A 21,126-nucleotide genomic window follows, 5' to 3' on the forward strand; every position below is an offset into this window, starting at 1 on the left:
TTTGTAATGGCTGTTATGCGGCTAGTTTCATGGGTTTCAAAGCCAGTGGTCTTGCTGTCCATGGAGACCCTAATCCTAGTTGAGAGGGTATTACAGTTTGTCCTGAAGGATGGACTGTGTAATCCCCAAATTCCCCAAGATTTTGCGACAAGTTCTTGAAGCTGTTGCTCATTTCATAAAGATTGTTAATTGCCAAGGTTCCCGTGCTTGGATGTGCGTCAGTAGAGCGACTAAAGAGTTTAAATTTAAACGCTTTGTTCCTATTACGTCGTTAATTGATCTGTTCTTAAAGAAAAAGAAAGAAACCTTTCAGGTGTTTTCAGATTTTTTTCAGTTGTAGTTCATTTCTTTTTACACGTCCACAAAGACAGAAACCTTGGATCAGTGGATCTGTTTCTTTCTCCAGGCATATAAGACAAGATGAATTTAGAGAGGCGTAAAAACGGAGTTAAATTGTATCTTTTAAAAAAACTGACTGTGAATGGATTCAAACTTCACATCTCTTCCTTCCCTGTTTTTTTGTGTTTTGTTTTTTCCTTTTTTCCATATGAGACACTCTTGACCTAATCCAGTAAACTCTAATTAGTCGTCTTGGTAAATTGTTTCAAGCCGTTGTGTGTAGTGTCAGTGACACTCGATCTGTTCCACTAAGGTCAAATTAGCATCTTTTACTGTTTTTCTGGCATTTAAATGAATGACTCGCTATGGTTTTTCAAGTATTTATAGTAAATATGTCCATTTGATGGAAATATAAATATGCATTAAGTCTAAGTGTGAGCACACCCTCCTGTCACTTTGTATTGTAATCAGTGTCTTTCACTTTCTGTGGTTTTTAATAGGACCTGGCTGACATTGCTGCATTAAAGCCAGTGGGATGCAAAAGATAAACCCCTCAGCCCCGCTTTTACTTTGCAAAAGTAGTTGTGGTTTTCTCTGAGTCTCCCAGCTACACTGTTGTGTGGCATTTCCACCTGTGCACTTACGGAAGGAGTGACTGGCTTGCACAAACCGAGACCTCGATCTGGGGACATCATGTGATTCCGCACGCTGGAGTCAGTGTCTGCAGAGCCATCCTGGACCGTGTGGCACCAAGTGGACTTCCTTTCCCTGCTGGTGGTTTTGATTTTGACGGATCCCATTGCTGTGGTCCGAGTGAGGCTGCGGGAAGCCGGGAGTGGTCAGATGACCCTTTCGTCCCCCCCAGGATTCCCCCCAGGATTCTGTAGTGTTCTCTGTTTGAGTTCATAAAAAACATTTACAAATTGTCAAGCCAGCCACTATTAGAGGCTCATCATGGTTACAGCAGCGCTATTTAAATTTAAGCGAGGGATCGGGGCTGTGTGGTTTTGGTAGAGTGGGGCTCGCCCTGCCCGGAACAACTTTCCTAGTAGATGCGAGTGTTTCCCTGGCGCAGTCACACAGAAGGCAGAGCCATGAGTGACTCTTCTCCTCTTCCCTTGTGCTCTGATGGGGCAGGAGCTCACCGAAGCCCAGCACAGGGTCTTTGTGGCCCCGTGAGACTGGTTTCCGAGTGAAGATGGGGTTCCCGCACCAGGCTGACCCTTCTGGAACAGCATTTGCGCTGTGATAGCCCACACGTCTGGGGGAAGGTGTGGATCACCTGGTTTTCAGAACCTGCCGTGATCTGGCCCCACCTCCCACGGCAAGCGTGTCTTCCTCCGGTGCTGCAGACAGTTGGGTCGTCTCTCTCCAGGCCGCCCCTGCCTCGGCACCTGCGCCGCCTTGCCTCCTGTCTTCCACTCTGCTCGGCCTTGCCTCCTCATCCTCTGCTCCAGGTTCCCCTGTCTGCCCTGGGCAATGAGAACTCTTTCTTCCCCAAACTACTGTTGTTCACAGGCCCTTCTCCGTCCTTCTCTGCCAGGTATTTATTTCCTCTCTCCAGGTAGATTGGAAGTCTTCTCGAAAGTGGGGACCATCCATTTCTTATTTTTCTTTAACACCTGTCGCCGAGAGCATAGTGGCTTCCCAGTAATGCCTCTATGAAGCAGTGATGATGGACAGGGAGGTCCTGAGCGGAAACCGCTGGCCTGAGGTGAAGCAGTCTGGACAGTGCCAGGACTAAGCGGTATGGGGACTTGAGTAGGTGTGGTCCCCACACACACTCTGTTTCTTACTCAGGGGTTCATGTCACACCTTCTGGACCATGAGTGCTCTAGAGAAGCATTATATCTGGGACATCTGGGGGGCTCAGTCGGTTAAGCATCTGACTCTTGATTTCAGCTCAGGTCATGATCTCACGGTTTGTGAGAATGAGCCTTGCATCAGGCTCTGCGCTGGCAGCGTGGAGCCTGCTTAGGAGTCTCTCTCTGTGTCTCTCTCTGCTCCTCCCCTGTTCGTTCTCTCTCTCGCTCGCGCTCTCTCTCTCAAAATAAATAAATAAACTTAAAAAAAAAAAACCCACATTACCTTATGTCTTGGAAATTGATGTCCATATTGTGTTCCTAGTCCTAGGGGAGCCCTCCATGGTTGAGGAACGAGCTGCTGGGACAGCGGCCCTCGGGTACATCCAAGAGGCCACACATGAGGAAAGCTGGTGTCAGGAGAAACCATCGGTGCACCTTCACCCAGCGGCCCTCCTGGGCTTGGCTCTCACCTCTCCAGAGAGCCTCGTTTTGCTCTTACAGATGTGACAGCTTCTGAGCCTGTTACTCTTCCACCTAAAGTCAGTTTTCTGTGTTTAAGGTCCCACAGCACTTACTAATTTCTTTACACAATTAATTGCATTATAATTTCCTGAGGGTAGGAGCCCTGTCTGATGCTGTTTTGTATCCTACACTTAGGAAAGTACCAAAAGCATGGTGAGCATCAGCTAGGCCCTCAGTGAATACTAGTTGGTTAATGGATTGGCAGGTGATGAGTTGTGCCAAATCAGAGCAGACAGATGACATACCCAAGGGCTTGCCAGTTCGCCGTGTTTTGGAAGAACGGACATGGCAGTGATTTCAAAGGCTCTTTGATTCTCTGCCCCGGTCCTCATCTTTGTGATTACTCTGCTTTTAAGTCAGTGTAAGAAGAATCTTCTCAGTTGGCTGCATAATCTCATACCTGGTTTTTATGGTGGTTTGGGAGTAGTAGCTTTGTAAATGCTTTTTTTCCCCCTATTTGTTTTCAGTCTTAAGAGTTTCATTTTGAGACCATCATTTTAAGAATTGTCCACCAGAGGTCACTGTTGAGATATGTAATTTTTTCCCCAGGTCTTTTGCCTAAAGATTAAAAATCAAATTTGTGTGATCAGGTGAAATGTTTTGCAAGCTCTTCTTCTGTGTCCAGAAGGGCTTGTTGGCTGTTGCCGTTTATGTGGTGTGGCTTGTGCCAGAGTTAAAGTAGATCCCTTGTAAGGATATATGTTAGTTTTTCGTTTTGCTCCTATGAGTATCATCCAGTCTCAACGTACCATTTTTTAGTGTTTATTATAGCTGCTGTCTCAAGTTAAAACTTTTCTTCTCTACGTTGGAAGACTCTTTTTGCCTTCTGTAGTATTTTTAATGTGGTACGTGTGAGATTTTATTTCTGGGGAAGGAAGTTTAAAATATGTCTGTGTGTAACCAGATTTTAATAACCATGTCTTTTTTTCAAATGTAAAGCTACATAATAAATCCTTAATCTTGATACTCCGAACATTTGAACAGATGACTATAAACATGTATTATTTTTCTTAAACCTGCCAAATCAGAGACATTAAAAGAGATCACAGTTCTTTAAATGTTTTTCTCCATAATAGAAGTTTTGATTAAAATGACTTTCTTTGATTTGAATTAAAAAAAAAAAAAACGTGAAACTCAGGGAAATGTGCGTTTAATGTATACTTGAACGGATTCTTCTGCTAAACGCCACTGTGTCGGGAAGGATACAATGCATTAGGAAATGAATTACACTCTGAGTCAGTGATAAAACAATTTCTGGGCATAATTTTCTAACGTGAAGCTTTTCTTAATTTTAAAAACAATTTTATTTTTATAGCAAAACCCAGATACAGATACTGCTAGCACCTTGAATATGACAGTAGTGTTTTTCATTTTATAACTCATGCATTTTGAGGCTTAAGCACTCATCACTTTGTGCAAGAAATACAGAGAGTATCATTTTGCTGTGTGTAAACATTGAACAGCCATCTCTGTGTAAACCTTTTCATAAGTGCAGGTCTCTGGATGTAACTGTTCAGTTTTATACTTTGAACTCAGATAAAACCTTTTCTTGAGGCTTTAGGAGTTTTGCCTGTAGTTTAAGGCCCTAATGAATCGGAAATGGCTAGTCAAGCAATAACCCAAGTTTTATGGTGAAACGTGTTTTATTTTTTTAAACAGACTATTTCCTATTAGTTACAGCTTATGTATGAATTCGAAATGACAATGAACAAGAAATGGTAGGGTTTTTTTTTTAGCTATTTCAATAATTTTAAAAGATAACGTCCTACATACATAGAGGTTAATATGTTTTAAAATTTTATGTAGATATGTATATTGATAGGATATCTAACTGTAAATGTTATTATAAATGAATTAAGTGGCATTTTCCACATGAAAATAATGGCATAATTCTCAGAATATGCAGATCCAATTATACTGAAGAGGATGAAGCAGGTTTTTTTTAAAGCCTAATAAATTAAACCGTTTTCTACAGAGCTCATAGATTGTTGAGATGAATGAGAAAAATTAACTGTCCCAACTCATAAGAATGACCTTCACCAGCATGCAGCACCTTTGTGTTCTGAAGTCTCTAGTTAGTTCTTCTTCCGTAGATTATTTGTCATGCCGTATGCAAAAGTTCTCGGGCACGGCTTGTATGAAATTAAACTGAGAGGGAATATGCAAAATAAATCGCCTGTGTGTCATGAATTTATCTTGTGACAATGTCAAAACAGCTTGCTGTTTGCATTTTAACAGAGTATAAATGTATTTATAATACAGAGGCTTTGATCAATAGCTTATTTTTTTAATTAGTGCACATTTATCAGTTTGTTACTATGCCATCGTTTGAAAGATTGGATTTGAAAAACTACATACATCGTATTTTCGGGTCTGGCAGCTGTTAATTAGACAGTATCTATCCAATCATACCACTGTTAGTCTGCCATAAAAAAAATGCTCCGCACTTGGGAGTTGGTTGTTATATTTGGTTCTGGTTAGTAAGTGAAGCTGTGGGGTCATCACGTGGAAGAATGTGTGGGCCCCGTAGCCCAGAACCAGCAGCGTCCGAGGCCTCTGGGTGAAGTCGGAGAAGCTAATGCCCAAAGTGTCCTTAGCTCGAAGACTGTGACCCACTGGCCCAGTACTACCAACCGATATGCGCTGTACTAGGATCTCTTTTCCTGGAGTCCTGCTCAGGGCTGCGAGGAACCCAGCTGAAGTGTAGTGTATTAATTCTCCCACGGTATATTTTTAAGTGGGATGACTTCAGTCATGAGAATTTCAGAGTGGTGGCAGGCTGTAGAGAAGATAAACGTGGGGGCAGTTTGGACTTGTCCTTTTGCAAATCGTTACTAGCTTGTCAAGCTGATCTTGAAAAGTGTTTCTGTTGACTGTTTACAATACGACTCTCAAACACAATTGATGTAATAGCAAAAATGTATATCTCAATTATCTGTTGACTCTTTCTCCTAAATAGTATGTGTGTGCGTGCGCGTGCACGCACACGTACGTGTGTGTACTGTGGAGAAGGATCGGAGAGAATGTTCTAAGAGGTACGTTTCCTGGGTATATACATTCTTTTAGAGAAGTTCTTAACATTTCATAACTCACCAACTGTTTTTAATAAGGTGAAACTGTGTCAATGGCCCCTAGAAAAATGCACATGGGTTTTGTGGGTCCTATAAAAACCGTCCATAAATTCTTCAGGGGTGCTTGTAACTCAGATTTAGAAATAGGAGAAAGATAATTGTATATTTGCCCTGCGCTGAAGATATACTTGTGTGCTATTTCTTAGACATGTTTGCTGGAAAACTTTAAAAAGATGATATTCTTTTTTTTAATAATTTTTAAAAAACTTTTATTCATTTTTGGTAGAGACAGATTGCGAGTAGGGGAGAGGCAGAGAGAGAGGGAGACACAGAATTTGAAGCAGGCTCCCGGCTCTGAGTCAGCACAGAGCCTGATGCGGGGCTAGAACCCACAGAACTGTGAGATCATGACCTGAGCCGAAGTCGGACGCTTGAGCAACTGAGCCACTCGGGTGCCCCTAAAAAGATGTTAATACAGTGTGAAACTCACTTTTGCTACCTCTTAAAAAATGTTCAAGAGCTCCACCTACCTTAGCTGCTGGAATTTACGTTTTGATAAATAAGAATTTGTAATCTTGAGCGGAACGCATGTATGTTGTTAACCTTAAATTTACCTGTTACTTTACCAGCAAAAGTGGGCTTATTCAGGAATAGCAGAGAATTGCAATTTGGGGCAAGCAGGCTGTGGCAGAACCATAGGCAAGTTGGGAGAACAAGGGAGGGAGGGAGAAGTTGGGGATGCTGTTATAAACATAAAGCTCATTGGTGTAAACTGGGAACTGGAAGTATAGTGGTTTCTCATTGGCTGAGTTGTGACTCTCTCTCATTGGCTGGTCTGTTGCCAGGTGCAGGGGGTACGCCTTTCTCCCTCCTGCAGGGATAGCAAAGGGGTGTCCGTCTGCAAGGTCCAGGTCCACCTCTTCCTCTTGGGTCTGCAATTGACCACAGGTCGTAGGACATGTGTGCGCTCCCTGCCCACCTCCCCAAATCCATTTCAGTGAGATTTCTCTTTGTTAATTTTCACATTATATACATATTTCAATTTCCTTAAAACCTTGAGAATGAATGTCTTTCCCGTTTCAATTTTTCTTCCCTACCAGGACAAAACTCTGATGTCATTGGCCACCAGTTAACAAACTCACCCACATCCTTTTCAAATATTTTTAGTATGAACCCGCTTGTCTAATTTTTGGCTGTTGCTTTAGCCTTATTTTCCTGCCTGTATATACGCTTTACAGATCACCTGTTATCTGCAACGCCCGTCCCTCTTCAAGTCTTGCTCTCCTTTGGAAAGTTGAGATACATTCTCTTCTTGTCCCACAAAGCCCGCCTGTCCCACCACCTGCACCTGCACTGTGTGGAAAATAAAATATGAGGCCCTTGCACGTTTATTAGACTCTGAAGGGCCAACCTTACGTATGTCATGACTTGAGCATGAGAAAGAAGGGAGGCAAAGAACTCGTATTTATTGGTGTTCTGTTCTGTGTCTGATAGAAGTCACAGGCCTGAAGTGGTCAGGTAGCTAGAGCTGGAGGCTGGAGGGCTCGCCATGGCTTCCACGCTTCTGTGCTCCCCATTGCCCTCCGCCCCTGCCTCTGATGTAGGTGTGCAGTTTAAGTAACCCACCCACGGAAACGGAGGAGGAAGCTTGGGCATATTCAGATAGGAAAGTAGGGAGAATTCCAAAAGTTAAAAGGCAAAGCTGTTGTTTTTAGGGGGGGCTTCCTGAAACTACTGGTGTGGATTGTGTGAATTTTTCTAGCCAGGGGCATTTACCCCCCACGTCTTTTCTTTCTCATGTAATTGTTTCCTTCCTCAGCATTGAAATGTGAGAAAAGAAGAGAAGTAACCCTGTGTGGTCTCTTGCTGAAGTCGTTCATAACTATAAAAGAAGACATCAACTGTTGGCAATGCATGTTGTGTTTGTGTGTGAATCTGATTTGTGTTTCTCTTCATGCTAATATTTCAAGGATTGGGGGGCGCCTGGGTGGCTCAGTCGGTTAGGCGTCTGACTTCGGCTCAGGTCATGATCTCATGGTTCGTGAGTTTGAGCCCCAGGTCGGGCTCTCTGCTGACAGCTCAGAGCCTGGAGCATGCTTCAGATTCTGGGTCTCCGTCTCTCTCTCTGCCCCTCCCTCCCTCCACTCGTGTTCTGTCTCTCTCTCTCTCTCTCAAATATAACATTAAAAAATATTCGAGGTTTGAGCATGTGTATCAGTATAATGGATATTTAAGAGCCTGGAATAGCTCTTTTTACGACACTGAGCTTGCTTTCTGCATTGATTGAACTTTGGTTTTGATTTCACATCGTCTTCCTTCTCACTGTGTCTCAGAACTTCTCAGGCGTCTTTTTCTAGAGAAACCTCTGCCCTCTGCTCGCCCTTCTCTCCATGTCATTCCCTCCCAGACCATCAGTGCCACTACCTTTCCCCTGAGGGCTGCTTCTCTGACCCAGCTCACTGCTTAAAGCTGTTTGCTAACTTCCCACCTTGCTGGCAGTGTAGGACCTCGGCCTTGGGTGTACCCCAAAGGTGTGTTCCTAAAAGAATTCAGGCTTCAGAAGCCCTCCTCAAGATTGTGTGCACCATTCCTTGGTTCTCCCTGGGCAGTTAAAAGATTCAGAAATCAAGTAAAGTTTGCATCCTCAGAGGAGCAGAAATCCATGCTTGTCAGCTTTTTAGGAGATTTGTTTGGCCTTGCGTACACAGTTTTTATAGCCCAGGGATGCAGATTTTTGCATGTTTGCCTTTAAACTGTAAAATCCGCCTTAATGCTTGCTTGTAATTTTTTCCCCTGATTTTGGTGGAATTGATTATTCTCAATGTTGCTGAAAGAGGAGTGTTTTGCTTTGTTTTGTTTTGTGTTTTTGTTTTTGTTTTGTAGTGAATTAAGTCAGGATATTTTTAGTTAGTAAAATTACTTAAGCTGCAGAATCTTCAGGAGGCCCATGATAGGATACAATAAAAATGTACTTCTAGGTGTGGGTGCTTAGTAAATACTGTTGATTAACTGAAAGTAGCATTACTTTTGTCATTTATAAAGCTAATAATGTTTGGGAGATGTTGGCCTTTATTGGGTGGACATTTAGATATTTTGGTATTTTATTTTTACCTTGAGGAACATGTAGTTCCTTTTAAATGAGAATCTGCTTTACTGTTTCATAAACTTTATGTTTTTAAATAACCTATAACTACTGTAATTCACTGTTTTAATAGTTGCTTTGAGGGAAAATCCCATAAAATCTGTAAAGCAGGTTATCATTAGTAGACTTTTGAACTTCACATTCTTGGGCTAAGATATAATTAGTTCATTACCCTCCTTGTGTTTTTGGCTAGAAAACAAAAGTCATTAATCACTATAAATACAAATGATCTTTTTTTGCATATAAAATTCTGAAGAGCGTAATTATTTGTATGCGAGACTAAAGAGATTCATCTTTACAGGTAATCATTAAAATGGCATTCAAGACTGGTTCCTAATTTGCTAAAAGAATTGGCATCTATATAACGAGTCTAGACATCCCCTCTGTGGTAGGAATGGACTAATGTCTGTGGCTCGTGTAACTGAGGATTAAAGGGCCTGTCCTTCTATTCAGACCAGCACTGCCCCAAGTTCATCGTTCACATGGCTTCAGTTCTTTTGCTTTTCCCCCGTCTTACCTCATTCAGGGTGCAGGGGGATGGTGGTTGCACAGGGCTGAATTCATCAAATTGGGGCAAAGAGATGTTTGTTTTCACCACTTTTTATGTGATCTTTCTTCCTTCACTGTATAGATAATGAACAGTCTCAGTCCTTTGGATGTGTTCTCGTGGTTTTTGTAATTTTTCTAATAGCTTTCTTGTAGCATGTATCTTAGGGATCTAATAAGTGGCCTCCTTTAACTACCTGCTACCCTCCGTTATCCTTCTCTGTTAAAGAAATCTCACAAGGCAGTGGAAGCGTGTCAGAATCTAACTGAACGTGTTCATTTGTTATGGCAATCAAGTCTCCTCTTTTTAATATAAACATGCCAGTGCTGTCTGATTTCTTTTGCTTTACCTTGTCCCATATGGTGATGTCTTTGGGCTCTGTGTGGCCTGTGGGTCAGGGGTACTCTGGAGATGGGCACAAGTTGGTAGCGTTTCACACATTGCAGGGCCAGGAGCATGCCCACCACTGGGCCGTGTGCAGTCTTAGCCTTGGCCTTGGGCAGTGCTTCCTGTTAACCACCTGTTCTGAGTCTCCCTCTTGGGACACACGGGGTGGGTTGCTGTCCCTCTCTGGTTTCCCATGTGGAGGCAGCGGCTGAACCCTGAATTCGGTTTTACAAGGAGGCATGCCGGCCAAATGCCCTTGGCCTTCATGCCATAGCTGAGTGCCTTTCCTTTGTAGGAATTTCCAGATTAACACACACACGCACACACACACACACACACACACACACACCCAGAAAAACAGCCTGCTGGTTCTGCAGAAATAGTTAGGCACAGCGTAGTTCTAACTCCTCAGAAATTTGGTGGAGGTGGTGGGGAGGGTTCACGACTCCGGATTTCATGCCCATGCTGCTGATGAAAACCTACATGTGTTCTGAGCAGCTTCCGGCTCCCCAGCCGCTGTGGGTGGTGCATGGTCTAGTGCTGCCCTTTTGTAGCCAAGGAGGACCCGGCTGTCGGTGCCAACCATATGGCTCTAAAGACCAGTGCCTGACCCGCCGGCCCTCCCGTGGGCTGCGCGCAGGCGAGCGCCTGTCCTTATGTTTTGCAGGGTGCCTGCTGCTCCCAGAGCCTGTCACTCTTCACAGTTGTGTTTCTTTGCCTCGGGCCACAAGATGCTTTTGTTTAAGAAGCCCCCGGACCGGCTGCACCCCAGCTGGTGTGTCTGTGCTATCATTACCACCCAGTATTCTCCATTTCATTCTCCGTGTTTTGCCGGCCATAAGCGTAGCAAGGGGCATTCTCCATAGGCCCATGATGAAGTCATGTCAGTGACTTAGTTCGATGAACTAGGAAATTCAGAACTTTCTCTCTTGGAACGTTGTCCTTACTCCTCAACACTGGAGTAGGACATGGTATCGTGGGTATCACTGAAGCAGACGAGAGTTCATCCACCCGATGCACAGCAAACCAATAAAAATGGACACCAAGCTTTGGCAGTGGAAGAAAATCAGCTATCTGATGGTCTGGTGCCACCCAAGAGAGTGGGGGCTAATGTCCCCAAATCCTGAACTCCCCAGTAGCTTACAAGTGAGGATTTTTTTTAAGTTCATTTATTTTGAGGTGGGGGGAAGGTCAAAGAGAGAGGAGGAGAGAGAAAATCTCAAACAGGTTCCATGCTGTCAGCACAGAGCCCTATGTGGGGCTTGATCCCATGAACCCTGAGATCATGACCGGAGCTGAAATCAAGATTGGACACAACTGGCTGAGCCACCCAGGTGCCCCACAAGTGAGGATTTTTTTTTTTAATTAAAAAATTTTTTTTAATGTTTATTTATTTTTGAGAGAGAGAGAGTGAGAGTGTGAGGAGGGGCAGAGAGAGAAGGAAGCACAAAATCCAAAGCAGGCTCCAAGCTCTGAGCTGTCAGCACAGGAGTCAGTGCGGGGCTCGAACCCACGAACTGCGTGAGATCATGACCTGAGCCGAAGTCGGATGCTTAACAGACTGAGGCGCCCCACAAGTGAGGATTTTTAAGGGCACAGTTTGAGGCAGGGGTCTTCTGAGAAGGTGGATGCTATTGATTGGAGGCCCATGAGATCATGTTAACAGATCTTGCTTAGTTACTTCTGGTGCCACTTCATCTGGTCCCATGGAAGGCGGTTCCAGCCCAAAATACTTGGAATCTGAAAATTACCTCTACTCTTCATGTTAGAGATGTGAGTAGGTGCGTTTGGTGCTTCTGTGTTGAGGAAGTGCTGGTTAGCTGCCTGTACGTGCTCAGGCTAACTACACGTACGTGTGTAAGCTAGTGGGGTTGCCTTCCTTCACGTTCTTTTGAATGGTAAGCAGGAAGTCCCACCTCTCGGGCCTGGGTCTATGTGTTCCTCGCCCGGCTGTGGCGGACACCATATGACCTCTGGTGTTGTCTTTTCATCTGAACAAATGAGATGGATGCTGGCTTCATGGGGAAGCAGAGTTGAGTGGAAACGGTCGGCTTGTAGCCCCGAGGCTGGGGAGATCAGCCATCTAGAGGGCCTTTCGTACATTTTCCCCCTCACTTTTCATCAACTCAGTCTCAGTAACTTGCTGAGGTGACCGAGAAGTCTTAATTTGGGTGATCTTACTCAGCAACATATTGTGGAGGAAGGAACATACGTATTGGATTAATGATTTTGATGTCCCCAGTAAATTAAGTTTTCGGAACAAAGTATGGTCCCTGGATCAGCAGCATCAAGTTCCCCTGAAAACATGTTGAAAATGTAGAATCAAGGACCTTGTGCCAAACCTACGGAATCAGGAACTCTGGAGTCTGTGTCATTCCTCCCCCCACCAGCCTGTGCTGTCACAAGCCTTCCAGTAATTCCATTGTTCTCGGAAGTTTGAGACCCCTACCCTAGAGCAGCAGTATCTAGAACTTTCTACAGTGAAGGGAATGTTTCCCATCTGCGCTATCCAAACAGCAGCCACTAGCCATTGTTAATGTGGCTTGTGTGTGACCAGGGAACTGTATTATTTTATTCAATTTCAATTAATCCAGATTGAAATATTTTTCCTTTTTCGTTACTTCTGTCTTAATACTTTCATCCATTTCCCTCCCCCTCCCCTGTCTTCCATCCCTGGTAACCATAACTCTGCTCTCTCTGGGTTCGTGTGTGTGGGGGGGGTAAGCTTTCACATATAAGTGAGATCATACCGTTTTTGTCTTTCTCTGACTTATTTCACTTAGCATGCTGCCTTCCAGGTCCATCCACGTTGTTACAAATGGCAGGGCTTCCCCTTTGTGGATGAGTGGTGTTCCCTTGTGTACATGCACACCTCATTTCCTTGTCCATCCAAGCACTGGTGGACACTTAACATTGTGCCTGTGTTTAGGCTCTTGCGACTAATGCAGGAACATGGGTGCAGATAATTTTTCGAGACCGTGATTTCACTTCCTTGGGATGAATACCCAGAAGTGGGATTGCTGGGTCCTGTGGTAGTTTTACGTTTAATTTATTGAGGAGCCTCCATACTGTTTTCCGCAGTGACCGCGCCTTGGACAGCCCAGCTCCAGAGCGTACCCTGCTATTGATTATTGTGTGGGTAAACTAACAGGCTTTTATTTATTTTTTAATGTTTTCTTTATTTCTGAGAGAAAGAGACAGAATGAACAGGGGAGGGTCAGAGAGAGAGGGAGACCCAGAATCCAAAACAGGCTCCAGGCTCTGAGCTAGCTGTCAGCACAGAGCCTGATGTGGGGCTCGAACCCATGAACTGTGAGATCATGACCTGAGCCGAAGTCAGACACTTAACCGACTGAGCCACCCAGGCGCCCCACTAACAGGCTTTTAAAAACAAGTTACTGGTTATGGAGTTGTTAATTTTACATCCCCAAACAAAATGCTCCTCAGGTGAAGGTCCGATTGCTGTAACAATAGTTTGTTCTGGGGTTTCTGTTGCAGAAGGCAGCTGACGATTGCTAGCTAGTAGGTCAGTGTTTCTCAGAGTTGGAGCGCTCTGGCCCGTCCAGTGTGTCCAGCGAGTGCCTTGTGAGGATTCCTGCCAGAGGGCGCCTTTCAGGGGGTGTTAATGTCGGAGATTAGGCGGGACCCCTGCTGGCCCTGACTGGGGAGCCCGCCTAGGGACTTGGGCTGCCTCTTAGGGCTGTTCCAAACTGCAGGGACCCATTACTGAGTCTGGCTGGCAAATGCCTCTCACGTGGAATAATGTTCAGGTTCTAGATTTAGGAGGCCTTGAAGGAAAAGAGGGTCCTGCTGGGCTCGTTAGTGTGGGTTGTTATAACTGCCCGGAGAGAACTTGCGACTGGACCCTGGGTTATAGCTCTTGGGGTGGCAGGACCACATCTTTGTCACCTTTGCCAGGATACAGCGGAAACTCTGGCCTGAGAGTGTTCCCAGCGGTCCTCTGATCCTGTGATGAAAGCAGAATGTGGCATTTAGGAGCCAGGGAATACCTGAGAGTGATCAGGGACCTCTCTCTCAAACGTGGCAACTGGAGTCTCAAAATCAAATAGCCGTTTTTGACAGAAAATGATGCTCCGTTCTCTGTCATAAGCAAAGTTCTACATGACTGAGCTTCCTAATTGAGGACCTTATTTGTTGCATTATTTAAATCCATATTGTTCATTTTCTTAATGCAGCTCTTTGGAAAATGGTAGAATGCTTAAGCTAGGTGGAAGAGAACCTAGCAAGGGTCCCAGTCCAGCCAGGATGCCTGTGTCCACACAGCATACGGCCCCTCTCTTTCCCTTGTGTGCTGAGCCTCCATGTCTCCAGACTTTGTGCTCTGCTGAGGTCACAGTCACAAGCAGGACAGATCAGTGAAAAGGCATATTTCAAAGGCACAATAGGAATACACTGGGGCATCTGGGTGGCTCAGTCAGTTAAGCATCTGACTCTTGTTTTGGGCTCAGGTCATGATCTCACAGTTTGTGAGTTCCAGCCCCACATGGGGCTCCACACTGACAGCTAGAACCTCCTTGGGATTCCTCCTCTCTCTCTCTCTCTCTCTCTCTCTCTCTCTCAAAATTAATAAACCTTAAAAGGAAATCTATTGATGCTGACCATTCACTTATATTTTGAAATACTTTATGCCAATGTGTCGTGCAGAGATCTGGAAAAATTTCACCGGAATATTCTGACCAGTGACATATTGCTACCATTTTTTCCCTAAAGGCTGCATTTGTTCATGTCATGTATGTGTAGAATTTAGTTATTGGACACCTCATATTGGTAACAGGTTACTTTTTTATGGTTTTAATGGTTTCATTAGAATTAGTTTTCCAAGCCCAAGGGCTGTTTCCCTTTATCAACTCTGAGACTCCTTTTGTAACTTACTTTCTTTAAATAGTTCACCTTTCTTACTTTATCCCAGAAATAGTGAAATGCTGGGTGTCAGAATTGTGGCTCTATACAAATCATAAGCACTCTCTAAATACTGGCCGAAAGAGTGGACATTATTCCAGCCAGCCAGGTCTGAATGTTAATTCCTTGTGATTTTTTACTATGGCCAGGTGGGGAGGGGGGACTCTAATTGAGAGAGAATATTAGCTGTGTAATATTTTTCCTTTTCTTGCTTGAATGGAGTCTCAACAATGAAATTCAAATGCATACAAAAGGCTGGGAGAAGTATAGTAAATTGAATGTAGGGTTATTGTTTGTGTCCACAAAACAAATCCCGAAATCACATTTAGCATAATTTGTGGTTTTAAATTGGACTGATTTAGCAAGGAGAGTGAAATAATCTCTCATCCTGTCAAAAAAGGCGATACCTTCAGACGAGCGTTTAATTGCATTGGCAGAGTAACTTGGGGAAGGCAGCAGTAATTCTGGCTGCATTATTCTTGGTTTGTGGCTAAATTGAGATCATCATTTTCTCCTAGTTGCAGTAACTTTCTTTATTGCTCTTCAGACTAATCAGATGAATGCAGTGAAAGAAGCTTAGTGGTAGCTGGAAGATGCACGGGGGCAAAAGGCTGAGGTCTCTGAGCAGGGATGACTATCGGGGGAATAGTCCTTGGTAGAGCTGTGCCTTACACACCACACATTCTGGGGACAGAAGAGTAAGCTGACAGCAATCAGCACCTTAGCGGGTGCAGCTGAATGAACTTCTCTGTGATCATTTACGCAAAGCGAATACCGTTCATTCGCTGGAAAGTGTATCACCGACTAAATGTGCGTTTAAGGCCCAACTGTAAAGGTAGGGCTTATATGCATTCATGTTGATACGCAAGAGTGTACTTTCTGAAGGCTAATTTCCAGCTGCCTCAATTTTCCCGTGAAAACCCGCCCTTTCATCTCCCCAAACCATCTACTTGAGTCACTAGTCCACGCCTTGTGCATTTTCCGTCTGGACCGCTGCCACCTCCCAAGTGCCTGAATCCAGACTGATTCATATTCTTCACAGTCCCTTCCTCCAGTGAAAGCATTTCCCTTCCCTTCCCCAAGCCTTCTTCCTTCTAACGGAAGTCAGATCATCGATACCTTAGACGTTTTATGAAGCTGAAATTGAGGACTCAGAACTGTAACGAAGTGTGCCTGTCCTCCTTTACTGGTGCTCCGCTGGGAGTCACGCACCAGAGCTCTTGCAGCGGCTCCCTCCTTCGCTCTTTCAGATGTCTGTTTGGAGTCGGATGATACATACCTCTGTAGTGGTTCTAAGCAAAGGTGCTCCTGGTTTTTCCCAGTCTTCCTAGCGCACCCTGGAGGGTGGTGTCAGGATGGGAAGTAAAGGCATGGACGTAAGACATGACACTTTGGTGCTGTGGCCCAAGGCCCATGTCATTGGTTTCAGTAACCTGGGTAGTCTTGGCGTCAGAGCTGATATGAACCATGGACAAGCTGATGGCCAGTATCAAATGTTGGTAGGAAGACTTGATCAGTGATGGGGATAAGGTACCATCTGTTACAAGTCTTCTGCTACCAATGGAGAGTTTGTACTTTTGAGGTAAAGATGCCTTTGGTCTTTAAGCTGATATTTGCAAATATATGCTCTAGGGAAGGAAGACTCTTGTAGGTCATCACTGGTTTATTTAAACCTTAGATCTGCATGCTGGTATTCCTATCATGCTACTGAGTTGGTTTTTCATATTTCTGTGTAATAATAGTGCATTGGTCTGTTGCTAATCTGATATAAAGTGTGTGTGTGTGTGTGTGTGTGTGTGTGCCAATCAAGGTGTAAAGGCCAGAAGCCAAAATCATAAAAGAGGTGGGTTGAATATTTCATCATTTAAGGTTGAACTTATATTGTGATTTAGTGCAGTATAAAGAGAACAGATCTTAATCAGTCACCTGGGTGGCTCAGTTGGTTAAATGTCTGACTGTTGATCTCGCCTCAGGTCATGATCTCAGGGTTCATGAGTTCGAGCCCTGTGTCGGGCTCTGTGTTGACAGTGGGGAGCCTGCTTAGGATTCTCTCTCTCCCCTCTCTCTCTGCTCCTACCCTGTTCATGTTTTATCTCTCTCAAAATAAATGAAAATAAACTTTAAAAAAAGAAAACAGCTCTTCAGATATCAGGTTATTAGAACAGCTTGATGAATGTATCATTAACCAGGAAGGGATCTCGAGTTTGCAGTCTTTCTTTAGATAGAGGTGCAAGGAAACCCAAAGGAAGAGAACATTCGTACTTATGAGACATAGTATGGCGATTATAAAAGAATTTATGCTTTGGAATATTCACCTGTGGGCTGTTAATGGCAGCCTGAAATTCTCTCTGCCCTTTAAAGAAGCGTTTTCATTTCTCCTTGATGTTAGTTGCGAACCTAAGAAAAACCTACAAAAAGTAAGATGTATATGTGAATCAGATGGTCATATTTCAGTTTTATCTCTCTTTCCTGGGCAAGATGAACACAATGTGTTGCTGGCATTCCTTGCGCGGAGCAAGGTTTCTGTATTCACACGCAGCACCTTTGTTTCCATAGCTGTGCCGCCAAACATAGCAGAACTAAAGAATCTGGAAGTGCTGAACTTCTTTAATGACCAGATTGAGGAGCTGCCCACACAGATCAGCAGCCTTCAGAAACTCAAACACCTGAACCTGGGGTGAGTATCCATGGAGGAATGGAAGATGGGGAATCGAAGGAGGGTGCATGCGGGCTGTGTGCACAGGAGGGAGCGTGTCTGTCACTGACTTCTGATTGCTTGCTGTGTGCTAGGTAGGACTTCAGCAAAAGTTTTAGTACGTGTATTCAATGACCTGCATTAGTGCATATCTCTTTGAGAAGTAATTGAAAAACTAATTGTTGGTGCAGTGAGGAAGTGTTTTTTTGTTTGTCTTTTTTTATTATATTTGGTTTCCAACAAAATTTTATTTCCGTTACATAGACCAGAAAGGGACTTAATTGCATAACATTAACTGTTCAGATTAACTGTTCAGATTGTTCGATTGTAATATGGTTGATTTTTCTCTCTGTATTAAGTAGAAATTGTTTACGAAACATCTTCCGTCTACAGAAGTGGGGCAGGGAGCGAAGATACATTTCCAAACACTGCTTCTTTGATTCTTAAAATTCTTTTACGTAGTCAAGAGGTTATAATCCTGTCTTTCTTTATACGAAGGTGAAGAGAGGAGGTTCGATTCAGCTGAGCTGGCAGAACCAGGTAGCAGTGAATAATAGTAATACATCTAATGCTTTACAGACTTCAGTGTCCTCATTTGAGGCCAGTATTTGACCCTCGCAATGTGTATGAGGGACGGTGGGCGGGCAGTAATTTTCATTTCATGGAGTGGAAGTCAGGCCCTTTCCGAGAGCTTCGGTGACTCATTCCTGATTGGCCCAGAGCTTCGTGACCGAGCCAGGCAAAGGACCCCGTTATCTGGGGTCCAGCCTGTCCCTGAGGCACCATGGATGCCACCAGAACATGGGCTTCTCAATCCCGGCCTCATTGTCACAGCTGTGAGATGAAGCTGCCCACATGTGCTTCATCTGCTGCATGAAGTCGTGTATTCATTAATTATAGCCATTAAATGCTTTAGTTAACTTAGTGATTTACATGGAGTGGTAATGGAAGCTGGCCAGGTATTTATCAATTTAATAGAAGCAATCATGAAGAAAAAAAAAAAACAAAAAACCTTATTCATGGAATTATTTTTAGTTGAGCTTATTCTTTCCAGGGAGAGTTTGGTTAGACACTCATTTGATGTTCAGTCTGGTTAGGATATAATCTTGGAAAGATCCATGAGCATTCTTTTTCCTAATGTCTGAGGGGAAGTAGAGTTTAAAGGAGGAGGGGAATATCACTTAAATCAGGTGGCTTTAACCCCTGCAAATACGGAGATTGTATGCCGGTCTGGTAAAACAGAAAAGAAAGGATCCCTCATCTATATCTTTGTTTTGAGAATCATTAAGTCCTGATGTTTAATTTGCATGTAAGCAAGAAGTTAAAACTAGGTGTATATACTAGACGTACAAAGCTAAGTAGGTTCTTACTGTTAATTTGTTGATTAATTTGTTTAATGAGTCATTGACATACAAGGTGCCAGGCACAGACCCTGGTGCTCAGTAAGCAGTGCACGGTGTTAGCTGTCACCTCCACCATCCTCCTCGTCATCACTGCTTTATTTCTTATTTACTTCGAGGCCGGGTAAGTGTCTCATCTGTGTCAGGAACCTTGCTAGGGTTGGGGTTCAGTGGTGAAAATCACAGTTCTTGGCCCGAAGCGTGGGGGTGGAGCCCGCTGTAAGTGAGGGGTGACGGTACACAGTCGGTCCCTGACTTGCTGGAGGTTGTCTGAATGCAGTGGGAGAGACCATCACGTGACTTAGTCAGCAGGTGAGGTTGTCTGAAGGTTCCCAGAGGGGGCAGTGTTTGAGCCAAAACTTGGTGCATGGAAACGAATATCTCAAACTAAGAAGCAGAGGGGAACGCAACCCATACTAAAGAATAGAATGATCAAAAGCTGAGAGCACTGCATATTCCAGGAATGGCAAGTCATTCAGTGTTGCTGAGTGTAAAGTGTGAGGCAGGGAGTGACAAGGGAGCATTTGAGGCCAAAGAAGCAGGAATGTCTGCTAATATTTAGTTCCGAGTATTTCCTGAGCTCCCAGCTCTGTGCCAGGCACTACTGTAGGTAGTAGCCTTCCATCCTTTATGGAGCGTTCATTACAGTTGGGGAAACCGACAAATAAATGTCTGTAATGGCAGGGAGGCAAATGCTAATGAGGGGCCGGCCCCGTGTGCCAAATAAAGGTGCTTTGATGTTATCCTGCTGACCGTGAGGAGCTTTAACGGCAGACGAGGAGATATGAGAAGAGATGGGATTTTTGTAGGAAAGGTCATGTGGAAGGGAGGTTGGGGTAGGTAGAGGTCAGGATACCCATACACATGCTAGATTAGCTTTCCAGGTGACCTAGGGCAGTGACAGTGCAGCCAGGAGGGGTTTTATATGAGACATACTTAGGAGCTAAAACTCACAGGATGGTGACTGATGGTGTGGGTGATGCTTGGGGCCTTCATGGGCTGAACATCGAGGGAAGAACATTGTGACCTCAGGTTTTGTTCAGTTAGGTTGGAGGTACCTTAGGACAGAGGTCAAAAGTTTTCTTTTTCTAATCAAATGCAGCTTAGTTCCCTCTTCGTTGTCTTTCGAGCTGTCTGCATTTTTGGCTCTCGGTGTTTTATTGATTGCGTAAAGCTTTCTGTATTTAATTACATAGCTATATAGATGAAATTGTCAAGATTTGAGCAAAAATTCTTAGTTCTCTGGGAGAGGAATTAACATGAGTTTCATAAAGGATATTTCTGTTCTCAGATGGCATAAAGAATTATACCTGCAGAGCCCTGTTTCAGGCAAGTCCTAGAGAGAGGACTCTTTAGAGTAAGCAGCGTGAGTAAAAAATGGAAACGCAGAAGACAACAAAAACCTCAACGCCAGAAAACCCCAAGTAATCCAGTTAAAAAATGGGCAGGAGACATGAGCAGACGTTTCACCAAAGAAGACATTCAGTGGCCAACAGACACCTAAAAAATGCTCAGCATCACTCATCACCAGAGAAAATGTAAATCAGAACCACACTGTGACATCCCCTCACCCCCTGGCAGAAGGGCTAAAATAAAAAACACAAGAAACACCAAGTGCTGGCGAGGATGTGGAGAAAAAGGAACCCTCATGCCCTGTTGGTGGGAGTGCAAACTGGTGCAGCCACTGTGGAAGACAGTACGGAGATTCCTCAAAAAATAAAAACAGAACTACCATATGATCCCATAATCACACTACTGTGTGTTAGTACCCACTACTACTATCCAAAGAATATGAAAACACTAATTTGAAAAGATACATGCACCCCTATGTTAATAGCAGCATTGTTTACAATAGCCAAAATATAGAAGCTGTCCTGCAGTAGATGAATGAATGAAGAAGTGGGGTACACACACACACACACACACACACACACGAATATTACTCAACCACAAAAAAGAATGAAGTCTTGCCATTTGCAACAACATGCATGGATCTAGAAGGTCTGATGCTAAGTGAAGTAAGTCCGAAAGACAAATAACACATGATTTCACTCACATGTAGAATTTAGAAACAAAACTAACAAAGAAAAACGGAGACCAGCCAAAAACAGTCTTAACTCGAGAACAAACTGAAGGTTACCGGGGNAAGGAGTGTACTTGTGATGAGCACTGGCGGATGTGTGTAAGTGTTGAGTAACTATATTGTACACCTGAAACTTATGTATATAAAACACTGTGTTTACTGGAATTAAAATTATGTATAAACACACAGAGGAGACGCTGTAGCAGAGCATGTAG

General features: G+C 43.9%; 1 protein-coding gene across 1 annotated transcript in view; it reads left to right on the forward strand.

Moving 5' to 3' along the window:
- Window positions 1-21,126, forward strand: part of RSU1 (Ras suppressor protein 1) — a 190,701-nt gene that overhangs the window by 30,811 nt on the left and 138,764 nt on the right. Inside the window, 2 exon segments of the mRNA XM_077772423.1 lie at window positions 17,290-17,414; window positions 20,952-20,963. Coding sequence (XP_077628549.1) covers window positions 17,290-17,414; window positions 20,952-20,963 — 137 coding nt within the window.

This window comes from Crocuta crocuta, unplaced genomic scaffold (assembly GCF_008692635.1).
Source record: "Crocuta crocuta isolate KB4526 unplaced genomic scaffold, BGI_CrCroc_1.0 scaffold96, whole genome shotgun sequence".
Lineage (NCBI taxonomy): Eukaryota > Metazoa > Chordata > Mammalia > Carnivora > Hyaenidae > Crocuta > Crocuta crocuta.